Source organism: Thunnus albacares, chromosome 5 (genome assembly GCF_914725855.1).
Source record: "Thunnus albacares chromosome 5, fThuAlb1.1, whole genome shotgun sequence".
In the NCBI taxonomy this organism is placed as follows: domain Eukaryota; kingdom Metazoa; phylum Chordata; class Actinopteri; order Scombriformes; family Scombridae; genus Thunnus; species Thunnus albacares.
In genome coordinates, this window is record NC_058110.1 from 13,275,127 (window position 1) to 13,288,256 (window position 13,130).

A 13,130-nucleotide genomic window follows, 5' to 3' on the forward strand; every position below is an offset into this window, starting at 1 on the left:
CCTACTTAAAGTACTAAAATAAAACTTACTTAAAGTATTTTAGTACTTTAAATAAATTTAGCTGGTATTCCTTCTATACTTTTACTTAAGTAGGATTTTAAATGCAGGATTTTTACTTGTAATGAAGTATTTTTACAATGTGGTATTGATACTTTTACTTAAATAAAGGATCTGAGTACTTACTAATACTAATACTTCTTCCAAAAGTGCAGGTCACAGAATCTGAGGGGTCACCAAATACGGTGTAACACCTGTTATCGTCCTCTTTATCCAGAGATGTCATGCTTGGCCATGAAGTTGATAACTTGGTAAAATTGCTGTGTCTTTCAAACAAATGGGTGCGTGCTTGCAATTATTATTTTTTAATGCCGTTACCTCGAGATAACAAGATAGTTATTTCGTTATCTCAAGATAATGAGCTTTGTTATCGCGAAATAACAAGATAATTAATGCATGTCATTCCTTCATGTGTTGTCCATTATGTTGAACCAATGCTACATCTATAATAGTGCACTCATAATAATTATAACAACGATGCTGTCACAAAAGAGCACTAGTGGAAGAAGTCTGTAGAGATATGAACTCAGATCTCACTAACTACACTGTCCTGTAGCCAGAAGTCAGACTACAAAGCAAAATCTCTGATACTAACTTAGACTAATGTGTTTCTCTTTCACTAAATAATATGCATTGTTATATTTTCATTAGTTTTATTATTATTGACATGATAAAAGCATCTAAAGTGTTAGTGGTGTAAACTGAACCATCATGATAGTACACTATGCAGTGAATGGTTACGATTATGTTTATTTGTTTAATGTCCTGCAGTTTTGAATTATTGTTCACATGAAGTGGATGATTCATTCAGGTATTCTCATTTCTGTTGTCAAGTAGACAGAACACATCCATGTATGGATATGGCTTGAAAATAATGAAAACATAGTGTTAGACATCCAGGAAAATATGACTCTCAGCCTGGTAGTCCGAACAGTGCAAAGGTCAGACCTTTTGTTTTCTCATGGTAACAGGTTGGTTATCTTGTTATCTCAAGGTAACAAAGCTCGTTTTCTGGAAATAATGAAATAATTAAGTCTTGATCTTGAGATAATGGCATTAAAAAAATAATTGTAAGCATGTTCGCTCTCAGCTACAACCATCAAATTCACAAAGTCAGATTTCCTCAGTTGCTTCCAAACAAAAACTTGTTTTATGTTGAACTTCAGTCAGTCTGTGATTGTGTCTGTAGAGTATCGAAAAACAGAAAAAGCTTTTAAGACATCTCACCTCTTGAGAAACATTGACAGATGAATTTTAAATTTTTTTGTTGACATTGTCAGAAAGGTGATAAATATACTTTATGTTTATTATTGAGGTTGTAGTGGTTGGTGGTTTAATGGAGTGCATTATATTGAAAAGTGTTCCTAATATTTTGCCGCCCTCTTGTATGTTAATAAAGGAGACAAAAACTAAGAATTTTTCAGTGTGTAAAAATAGAATTTGTGGCAGAGCTGCTGTATTGGATCGCATTAGATTGCACAGGTGTTCCTAATTAAGTGCTCAGTGAGTGTATAATCAATGGATGTATCAATACAGCATCTCTGCTTTATTTCTTGTCTCTTTCTTTATTAGGTTTTGGTTTCTTCTTCTTTTTTTACTACTTGGAAAAAAGCTCTTAATGTCCACTTATGGCTTTCTTTATTTAATGTTGATTTTATTCTATTTTTGTTTGAATGAATGCTACAATGTTTATATGACATTTGGCTATTATTTACTTCATTTTTAAACTGCTGTAATGTTATTATTAATGATGATGATGATAGTAATGTTATTACTAAACAAGCCAGCTAACAAATTAAGTAAGTAATGAATTCAGTCATTAAATTTGAAATAATGTTGTAGCTTGTAAAAACACTGATATAAATTGGTATGATACAACAATTTAGAGTAAAAACTGTCAGCAGCACATTAAGACTGTCTGTAAGAGCTGATGACTACACATAATTTTTCATAAATTAACTAATTAACTAATAATCCTGATCAGTGTATCATATAGAGGCATATAAACACAGTATTTTAATATGAAATCCTTTATAAACAATAAAGTCTGACAGTGGTGGTGAAATTCATTAGTTACCACATGTTTCCATCCTTAAATATCACTCTGACATATTAATACATGAGTTTGTATCTATGTAAATAGTCCATTCAATAAAATGGTAAATGATACTCACATAGTAAAGACCACAATAAACAAATCACATTTCAAATTTAAAAAAGACATAACTGGAGTAGCCGTTTGTAACATATCATCCCAAGAGCAGGTGAACGGCGGAATTAATTCAAAAGAAAAAGAGAATAAACCTTTTAAAATAATCACAGAGTCTTTAAGTTGTTTTTTTTTTAAATCCTCCAGAAATTGCAGAAAAGTTGGTTAAAGTCTGTCAGAATCAATTCTTTTGTAATAGTGGGTCATTGAACACTTGTGTTATTGTTTAGAAATGGTGTGCGCTATGATTTTCTAACTTTGCTATATTTCTTTATATCAGTGTTCCTTATTTATTGTTTCAACAATCAGTTGTTACTGTTTTTCAGCTCTGACTGAACAACTACTGCAGATGTGCAGTTAATGAATGGACCTCATGTTTGAACAGAAATGATCATAAGAGCTATTGGTAAATATTTTTTTCTTTTAAAATTTGAAAGCTTACACAATGCAAATATGTTCACTCAAATGTTTGTGTTTGTACAAACATGGACATTTACATGTCAATTTGCCTCCATAATACTGTGGTTGACAAAATGCACAATTTTCCTGTCAGAACAATGGGTTGGGGTCCTGGACGCAGGTGGGTGTCAGGCAAATAGTTTGTCAGTGCAACAGGTGTACTTAACAAAACGAGCCTCAAATACCAACCAGAATGCAAATTCAGCCCCACATGTACAAGCCTGTTTCATGACAAACATTTTAACTATGCAGCAAAGACACAAGTATAACTAATAACATTAATTAATGAAGACCAGTCCAGGTAAACCAGGAGTGATCCAGCACTGCTCGTGACTATTACTGCGTTACTGCATCTGTTCCTTTCATGCTAAGACAAGTGAAAGTGTCTGATGTGAAAAAGCCTGTTAGTGGGAAAACTGATTTTATTTTACTTTTCTTTTCTCTGGTTACGATCAATCAAAATGTGAAATTGGGAAATGATATTGTCGCACAAATAATGAGCTGGATACAGCAGGTTATAGATCATCCAATGCTGCTCAGGTGAATGACCATTTGCTTGAGTGTAAATTACTTAGTTTTATCATGTCCAACAAAGCAAAACATCATAGTCAAATGCCCTAGACAGCTATGAGTGAAGAGTAAAAACAATTTTCTGATCAGAGGACATTTTGTATATCAAAACATTTTTTCCTATGAATTGACTTCAGGTGTGAGATGAGATAATTGACTTTGATTATAGCGAAAGCCAGTGTTTGAAATTGCTATTTCTATATAGGCCCTGAGTTAAACATAAGCTATTAATGAAAAAACAAAAACAAAAATTCTTAGGAGGAAAAACTTCACATTTGCATGTAAAATCTGATCAGAAATGCCAGTAAGGTCAACTAATATATCTCACAAGAGAGCACTTTTGACAAACGTGCCCTGATGAAGATCTAAAGACAGAAAGCTTATCTTTGTGATTAATATTTGCATTGAACCTAAGTATGTAGAACCTTCCTTTCACAAAATGTGATATTTTGTTCTTCTTGCTTCTTAGCATCGTGTACTGAGTGCTGTGAACTTCTCAAAATTAAAACTAAAAACTAAACTAAATTAAAGAGCCATCAGAACAGATGATCCTGTCAAGGTGTTTACAGATATTTGAAACCTCAAGTGACAACAACACAAACAAGGACCAAGAGTATTATGTACAAAGTCCTTTAAAACTGATGTGAATCAGAGTTTCCGTTAAAACTTTATTTTTTGAATGAAACTTTTTGAGAGATCAGTTAACTTGTCTTAACCCAGTGCCGACACTGCAGCAGCAGCTTTATGGCTGATAGATCTGCACTGAGCCATAAAGTGTCTGTGTTTCTTCTGGTTAACAGTTGCATGTCACTCGTACAAGATTAATGGAAAAACACCGGTCTCCTTTTTCATGGCTTATTACATTTATGCAGTTCAGTTTAATGGGAATGAAACTCTACAGTCACAAAAACAAATCCGACATGCAAATAACCTTCAGTGAACCAACACCTCCCGGAAAGATGCAAAAGTGATCCTCCCAACAACATGGGGAACAATCCACACTTTGAAAAACAGCCCCTGATCCGTTTTGCAAGCCACACTGAGCACCCACAGCAGCCGTGTGCAGGTCGAGGTAAATGGATCTGAGCGGTGCTTTGTTTCTTTCCTTAGGCTGGCTGATGCTGCAGTTAGCTGATGGGGAACTGGATTACGTCTCTCAGGGACGGGGAATGCAGCTGCAAGGCGACTTTCTCATCGCTGGACTCTTCCCTCTGCACTACACAGATGGACCAAGTGATGGTTTGCCTGCTCTTGGTCCATGCAAGAAGTAAGTTTACTGGACAGCAAACTCCACTGATCAATTGCAACCCAAATACATTTACTTTGTATTATCTGGAGCGTTATTGTATGTCAAAGGATTCAAGGATTCACAGGTTTTATTTGTCACACTCACACAAGCAAATACTGTTTTTGGATACTTTACAAGTCTGTCTTAAAACAATAATCAGGAGCCTAAATTAACATTGAAACAGGTTTTTCTTGCTGTAATCATTCCTCCTGTTCATACTGACCTTTAGAAGATCTCCTTCAAATGTGCTTATAATGTAAGTGATGGGGGACAAAATCCACAGCCCTCATTTTGAGAAAAAATATATTTAAAAGTTTAAAAGTAGGGTAACATGAGGCTAAATTAAGTGGATATCTTCCATGGTTACAGTCTTTTTAGTAAAAAAATTTCCCTCTTTGTGTCTCGATGGACAGTGTTTTCCTGTTCAGCTGCAAAGTGACAAAAAGAGGGAATTTTGCACTAAAAAGACAATAACTTTGAAAGATATTGACTTGATTTGACTAATTTGGGCGGCTGAAGCTTCATATTAGCTTTAAATGAACTTTTAAATACTTTTTTCATGGAAGGACTGTGGATTTTGTCCCCCATCACTTACACTGAAAGTTCATTATAAAGGCATCTCTTGATGGCCAGTATGAACAGGAGGAATGATTACAGCAAGAAAAATGTGTCGATGTTCATTTGAGCACCTCACTTGTTTTAGGACAGACTTGAAAAATTGTGAACCTGTCCTTTAAATGTTACCTTGTCTAGAGGTAGAAACAACAAACATGGGTTTCACCTGATGCAAGCCATGAGATTTGCTGTGGAGGAAATCAATAACAGCACCGGACCTCAGACTCTGTTACCAGGAATCAAGCTGGGCTACCAGCTGTATGACATCTGCTCGATACCGGCCAGTATCCTGGCCACCCTGGACCTGCTGCAGCAGCACCACAGGACCTCTACACCTGGGACAGAAGGAGACACAGACCCAAACTATAACAACAGTCTAAGGGCCGTGGCTGTGATTGGGCCGGACAGCAGCAGCAAATCTATAACCCCCGCTGCTTTACTGGGGGCTTATCTCATACCACAAGTAAGTTTTACTCATGGCTCTTGAAATATTACCCATTCCACCTGTCATACACAACTGGATCATTCCCTACATCCTCTTTGCTCCATTGTAGATCTCTTATGAAGCATCAAATGAAAAGCTGAGCAACAAGTACCTCTATCCAGCCTTTTTCCGCACAATTCCTAGTGACAAGAACCAGGTGGCAGCTATGATCCAGCTCCTGGTTCGTTTCAACTGGACCTGGATTGCACTGTTAGGCAGTGACAATGACTACGGCCTGGATGGCATGAAGAGCTTGTCCGAGCAAGCACCACACCACGGCATCTGCATCGCCTACAAAGGAATCATCCCCTCGCACAGCAAAGACACAATCCCGACCATGAGGAGCTTGGTGGAAGGCATACTGAAGACCAAAGTCAACACCATCGTGCTCTTCTCCAGCAAGTCAAAACTCAGTAAATTCTTCCCGTATGTTATTGAGCGTAACGTTACAGAGAAGGTGTGGATTGGGACGGAGGACTGGTCAGTGGCTACTCTTATATCAGACATACCTGGGATCCATGTCATCGGCACTGTGCTCGGCATGTCCGTCAAAAATGCATCCCTATCTGGTTTTCAGGAGTTTGAGAGAAAGGTTGTTGAGGCTTCAATGAAACACAGTAACACACAGGACGTTTCTGATGGCAACGACTGTCTACAGAGCACAGACCTGTACACCCTCGCCAAGAAGAAGTTCTCATTGGAGAACTATGACATCACGTCTTCCGTCAATGTGTATAAAGCAGTGTATGCTGTGGCGCATGCTCTGCACCAAGCACTGAGATGTGATTCTGGACAGTGCCAAAGGAGTAATATGTACCCATGGCAGGTGAGCAGACGTGAACTGTGTTTTTACCAAAGAGGAAAATCTCTCAGAACCATTTTCTTGTTGTTCGGCACTGATTTTTCCTCATTTCTCTCTTTCTCAGCTTCTGCCGTGGCTCAAGCAAGTGAGATTCTCTCTGGACAACACCTCTGTGTACTTTGATATGAATGGTGACCCACCCACAGGATATGACATTGTGACCTGGGTTTGGACGGGGAAGGACTGGTCTCTCAGAGTGGTTGGCTCTTTTAGCCCAGATCCCATTACATTGAGAATTGATGAAGATCAAATTGAGTGGCACAACAGTGGAGCTTCAAGATCAGTAAGACCAGTATGGAGTATTTTGGAATACAGTGTTGTGCTTGTAAACTGTTGTTCACTGTACTAATGAGTGCATTTTAATATTTTTGTAAGATGTTCTCTGTTCAAATTCTCATTTGGTGCAGATATGGTCCAACCATAAGTGAGAAATCTGCAAAGGGGCTATGAAATGATAACACAATTGTGAATATATAGGAAAAAACTGTGCAGATGTCAGAAAGATCCAAACAAATTTCTGGAGTAAATTGCTTGTTCAGCTGCCTTCTCAATGTATTTTGGAGGGGAAATAATCCAAAAGCACCAAATTATAATAAGCAATTGCAATTGAAAATGCATATTCCAGTGGATTGAGTTTTTATTACAAACCTACTGCATGTAGTCATGAATTGTTAATCTGTAACTGCTCTAATTTTAAATGCAGTCTCCTCCCTGTTGCCTGCGTCTATAGGTACCGCTGTCCATCTGCACTCCTCCCTGCAAGAAAGGCCACAAGAAGCTGCTGACTGGGCACCATACGTGCTGCTTTGAATGCGAGGAATGTCCCTCCGCCACATTCCTCAATATAAGTGGTAATATAAAGACACACAAAAAAAAAAAAACAATCAAAAGAAAAGAACAACTGGACAGGTGTGAAGAAGATGAAGATGAGATGAAGTTAGAAACAAAATAGATAACAAAATAGATATTTGGGGGCTGGCCAGGCAAAGTTTCAGCAATTTATAGAACAAAATTATTTGTGAAAAGGGAAAAAAATATGTGAATACGTGCAGGACAGAAATCATCAAAGGTGATCGACAGATATATCACTCCACCAGTCAGGACAGAGATCACACTGATTGACAAACACAGGAGACGGTTATTCTACTGATATTACTAAAACACCTTCAAGTAATTTAGTCATTTTTTTACAATTTATTTATTTAAGATTGTTTTTCTATTGAGTTCCACTTACAATTTAGGAAGAAAGTGATCAAAATATCATCCCTCCAACAGAGCAGTATTTTCAGTTGTTGTGTGTGAGTTTGACCTGCAGGTGGTGCAGAGGACTCACACTAGGAGCCAAACAGACTCAAGAGCTTAAATAAAATGTGTCACTGTGCCTAACAACCTGTATTTTAAAACTTCTAACAAATGCTGCTGTGTTTTCTCTTCTAGAAGACATTTTATCTTGTGATGCCTTACCAGTGTTCATTTTGAACAAATTTTAACCCAGTTTTTACATCCCAGTGTATTTCTGTGTTGTTTCTCTTCCTCAGAGTCCACTACATGCCAGCAGTGTCTGCCAGAGCAGTGGTCTCCTCCAGGCAGCGAGCAATGTCTGAACAGGACCGTCCTGCTGCTCGCCTGGGACGACCCCCTCTCCATCGCCCTGCTCGTTTTTCTGGCCGCCTGTGTTCTCATGACCTCCAGCACTGCACTAATCCTCCTGCTCAACCTGAACACGCCCGTGGCCAAGTCTGCTGGAGGCCGCACCTGCCTCCTGATGCTGGCAGCCCTGACTGCCGCTGCCATGAGCTCTTTGTGCCATTTTGGCCAGCCGTCTCCTCTGGCCTGCCTCCTCAAGCAACCTCTATTCAATTTCAGCTTCACTGTGTGTCTGGCCTGCATCACTGTGCGCTCCCTCCAGGTGGTCTGCATTTTTAAATTTGCATCCAAGCTGCCGCCGGCCTATGACAAATGGGCCAAAAAACACGGCCCAGAGTTTACCATTTTCCTGGTGTCTGTCATCATCTTGTTTATTTCTGTGGTCCGTGTGGCCCTCAACCCTCCACAGCCATCCCAGGATCTTGACTTCTACACGGACAGCATTGTCCTGGAGTGCAGTAACACCCTATCCCCTGGTGCAGGTCTCGAGGCCACCTATGTAGCACTGCTCAGCATCCTCTGCTTCTATTTCAGCTACATGGGCAAAGACCTTCCAGCCAACTATAACGAGGCCAAGTGTGTCACCTTCAGCCTCATGGTGTACATGATCTCCTGGATAAGCTTCTTCACTGTCTACTACATCAGCAGAGGCCCGTTCACCATAGCCACACACGTTTTTGCCATACTCTTCAGCGTTCTGGCCGTGCTTTGGGGCTACTTCCTGCCCAAGATTTATATTATTGTCCTGAGGCCGCAAATGAACACCACTGCCCATTTCCAGAACTGCATTCAGATGTATACCATGAGTAAAAAATGAAGATGTAATTATTTAATTTGATAAAAAGTAGTGACAAACAGTGAAGGCCTACCAGGAAAAATAATGGGAACAGAGTTTCCCTTTTATTTTTCTCTGACAACAGAGTTTAAAATGTGTATTGTGTGTACAAATTAAGTTCTATTACACTAGACCTCTGCTAGAAAGGTCAGAGGTCATGCTTACCTACAGATCAGCAACTCTGGTGCTTGGAGAGACACTTGCTCACGGACAGATAATCATTTTAATTTACAGCTTAGGAATTAATGCAGACTGAAAAGATCTCCATGTACGTGATGTAATTGTTAATATACTGCCTGCTAGTGAGTGATGGTGGTCAGAAGGCAGAAAGAGAAGTTATTATTATGAAATGATTTTGTTTTTCAGTTGCTGGCAACTTAACCAACTATTTTAGTCTTATCAGATTATCATAAATATGCAACAAGAGGTAGTTTAACTAATATTATTTAGACATAATACTGTTTCAAGAGTTCCACAAGCAAAATTAAAGACAGTTGATGAAAAGTCAATTAAAGGTTTGATTTGCTTGTTTGTATAACTCAAGTTTGTTTGTGTGTGTTTTGTTATTGCATATGTTTAACTTGCCTGACTTGAAGATCAGCTATCTATCCCGTGTTGTCCTTTTAAGCTTTTAGCTTTATAATTAATTAATAGTTGAATTATATGCCATTGTATCTATCTATCTATCTATCTATCTATCTATCTATCTAGCTATCTATCTATCTATCTATCTATCTATCTATCTATCTATCTATCTATCTATCTATCTATTTCAGATCCTTTGATATAACACTACACTATAACAGACCAGCCGATTTAAATAAAGGAGTCAATGGAAGATTATCAACATAAATTTCAGTTATATATAGTTATATCCCATGGAAGAAGAAGAAGAAGAAGAAGAGGAAAACCAAGCGGGCAGTCGACTAATGGACACAAAATAAATGTATGTGTGAGTTTGCTTTTGAAGAGAATCAACAGGTATTGTGCTTTTATCCTTTATAGCGCCCCCTGCCAGCTGCATGAGGGACTGTCACACTGATAATTACCATTAATTAAATAATACTAAATACTATAGTCTATCTCCTTTAATTTCTTCTCCATTTTGATGTACTAAAGCCAACTGTAATGTGGGTTGGGTTGCTGCCAGGGGTGGGGGTTAATTGTTGTGTAATTGTTTGTATATGTTGTTTGTTCTCCTTGTTAAACAATAAAAAAAGTTGACAACAAAACAAGTGGTATGATCATATTTTCAGGGATTCATCAACAAGTGGGAGCTGGTTACCAAAAAAAAGTTTCAGAATTGCAAAACATTGGGGTAAAATCTTGTTGCATATTAAATAAATGCACAATTGACCTGTCTTGTGGCTGTGTGAAACCACACACACACACACACAAACACACAGTCACACACAGTCACACACACACACACAGTCACAGTGCTGCTGTTAGCTGTTGTTTGAGAAAAGAGATGAAAAGGCCTTTTGTGGCTGGGAGGTCAGCCCTATTGACCAGTAGATGTGTGAGTAGAGTCCGAGCCTGGCTTTCCCACAGTCTGTCTGTCCACTCACAGCTTAATACCCTCCATCAACAATCGAAGTGTGCCATGGGTGAACAAGCAGGAGTTTTATTGTCAGCACCTAAAGAACACACAGTAAAGTGCAAAAAGTTTGATTCCACAAGCTGTTTGGTCCATTTCATTTTTGGAAAATGAATATTCATCATCACATGGTATTTAAAATGGATGTATCCTCTGAAAATCAAAAGCCTGGTCTCAAGATTTACAAAATACTACAATGGGACACCCAAGATGTCCCACAATCCAGAAATATGGTATCAGCAGGAGTCAACATATTCTAGTGGTCTCATTTGAAAGCACAGTCGAGCAATATTGCAATACTGCATTTTTATTAAAGTCCTCACATCATTATTAGTTTGTGTAAAATGTTCTAAAAGGTGTCATCTCATTAGGACACTTAATTTGTAACAGTGACACTAGAAGATGTTCAAAGAACTTGAAGGGAGAAAAACTGCAAAGCAAAAATCTGAAATGTCCAAACAATTGCAATGTAAAGTTGAAGAAATATCTTTGTTCCCAAAATGTGGATTAATCCCAGAAGTTTTTATGAATTTACACATCTAATTAAATCTCAAAAACATGCTCATTTTTAATAAATTTTCTCTGGATGCCACCTTTGCATTAACTCCTGTCTTTAATTATTCCCTGGGTCGTCATCAGGAGCTGCAGTCCGTGTTCCCCTGTGTAACTGGAGGGTGAGATAAGCGCAGCCCCCTGATAAGAGACTGACAGCATATCATTCTCAGTCTGATATATATCTCAGGACTGGTTTTATCTCTACTGGCCAGCCTGTGTCAGCTCCACCTCTGAGTTATTGATGTGTTTCTCATTGTTATGAATCCCAGCCCTGCCAAGTCACAAGACCTTGTTATGCTAATATCTCACTATAAAATGAGCAGAGACTCTTCCAGAGAGATCAGAGCAAACACCGTCATCCAGAAGAAGCCGCTCACTTCACCTGCACAGACATGGCTCCCTGCTCCACCAAAGACTCTTCTGGTCACCACATCAGGATCTCTGTGAAAGACAACATCAAAGTGAGTACCAGAAGGGATTTTAACAGTCAGATAGCATTTGTATTATTGATTTGAATCATGAACTTACTTTCTTATCTCCTCTTCCTCAGTTAAGAAAACCTGTTGTGGAGAAAATGCGCAGAGATCGCATCAACAGCTGCATCGAGCAGCTCAAGATCATTCTGGAGAAAGAGTTTCACAAGCAAGAGCCCAACTCCAAGCTGGAGAAAGCCGACATCCTGGAGATGACTGTGAGCTTCCTAAGGCAGCAGCTGCAGCCGGGCCTCTGCCAGAGCGACTACAGTCAAGGCTACTCTCACTGCTGGAGGGACTCTCTGCACTTCCTGTCTGCCGGCTCCAACACGGAGGCCTCTGTCACTCCTCTGCAGGGCCTCCAGCAGCAGGAGCAGCAGCTCCTCCAGGCCCAGAGAGCCAGCAGCTCCTCCCCAGACTGCTCCACCCTCAGGCCCACCACGCTGCAGGACGGCAGCAGCAGCAGCAGAGGTCCCGTATGGAGGCCTTGGTAGAGACTCTGACACACAGACACTGTGAGACCTGAGGGGAGCTACACTCTCCCTCACTATATGTAGGAAATATGCATTTCCAGCCTGCTCATTCATGGTGTTACTGAGTGTTTTGTTTCATCATATTGATGAGAAGATGTGTAATAGGTATTCTGTTGCCTCACTGTAATAACAAGTTCACAATGGAGATCGTTCACCACTCATGCAAAACTTCTCCTTCCAGGGAACATATATCACAGTGATGTTATTAGCAGTGTTTTGTTACTCTATGTAACCGAAAATGTTTTCATCGTGTGAAGTTAAAATTGCTGAGAAGTTTGAAGTTTGTCAATTATGTTTGAAACTAGCATGGCTAACTGAACATGTCTATTGTGACTTATTTTCCTTTAATAAAGGGAAGAGACAGCCGCTAACAGCAAGAAGTCATTTGTGTGTGCTGTTCATTATAATGTATTATTAAAAAAAAGCTGCATATTGGAAATAAGATTTTATGGTGAACAATATGTTAAGTGTTTACTGTAACTTAACTTTTTATTTCAATTAAATACATTTTTACTTCTATTTAAATTTTGTGTGAATCTATTAATTTTGAATACAGTGTATTCAATAAACATGACTTCAGTTTGTGTGTGTTTTCATGTGATTTGGTGGTTTGATTTAGTCTTAAACAAGGTTGAATTTGATGCTTTTTCCAACAATTAAGGACCATCTGAGTGTTGTTTGTGAAATGGAGATAAAATTCATATTGTCATGTGCAGATCCATAAATTCCAATGGATACCTGTTTTCTATGAATTTAGTGAAAAAAAAAGATACTCAACACTTGCTTGTGTCTTAATGTTGTTGTTTTTGAGCTCTGAAGTAATATAATTTAAATACACATTGACCTGTATCCTAATACATGAGGTTTAAATCAAAGCAGATGATTGTTTTTATTTGCAAGTGTGAACATTACTTTTACCTCTAGTATTATGCACTGTATGTAC

The 13,130-nt window shown here is 38.7% G+C and overlaps 2 protein-coding genes across 2 annotated transcripts; both read left to right on the plus strand.

Moving 5' to 3' along the window:
* Positions 1–4,278: 4,278 nt before the first annotated feature.
* On the plus strand, positions 4,279–9,442 carry LOC122982789 (taste receptor type 1 member 1). The gene is made up of 6 exons (XM_044352347.1): positions 4,279–4,562; positions 5,337–5,661; positions 5,753–6,508; positions 6,609–6,827; positions 7,275–7,395; positions 8,083–9,442. Exons 1-6 carry the CDS (start codon positions 4,372–4,374, stop codon positions 9,006–9,008), a joined length of 2,538 nt encoding a protein of 845 aa, XP_044208282.1. The 5' UTR covers positions 4,279–4,371; the 3' UTR covers positions 9,009–9,442.
* Positions 9,443–11,492: 2,050 nt separating this feature from the next.
* On the plus strand, positions 11,493–12,344 carry LOC122982940 (transcription factor HES-5-like). Its single transcript, XM_044352585.1, has 2 exons — positions 11,493–11,642; positions 11,732–12,344. Exons 1-2 carry the CDS (start codon positions 11,574–11,576, stop codon positions 12,146–12,148), a joined length of 486 nt encoding a protein of 161 aa, XP_044208520.1. The 5' UTR covers positions 11,493–11,573; the 3' UTR covers positions 12,149–12,344.
* The last annotated feature ends 786 nt before the right edge of the window (positions 12,345–13,130 follow it).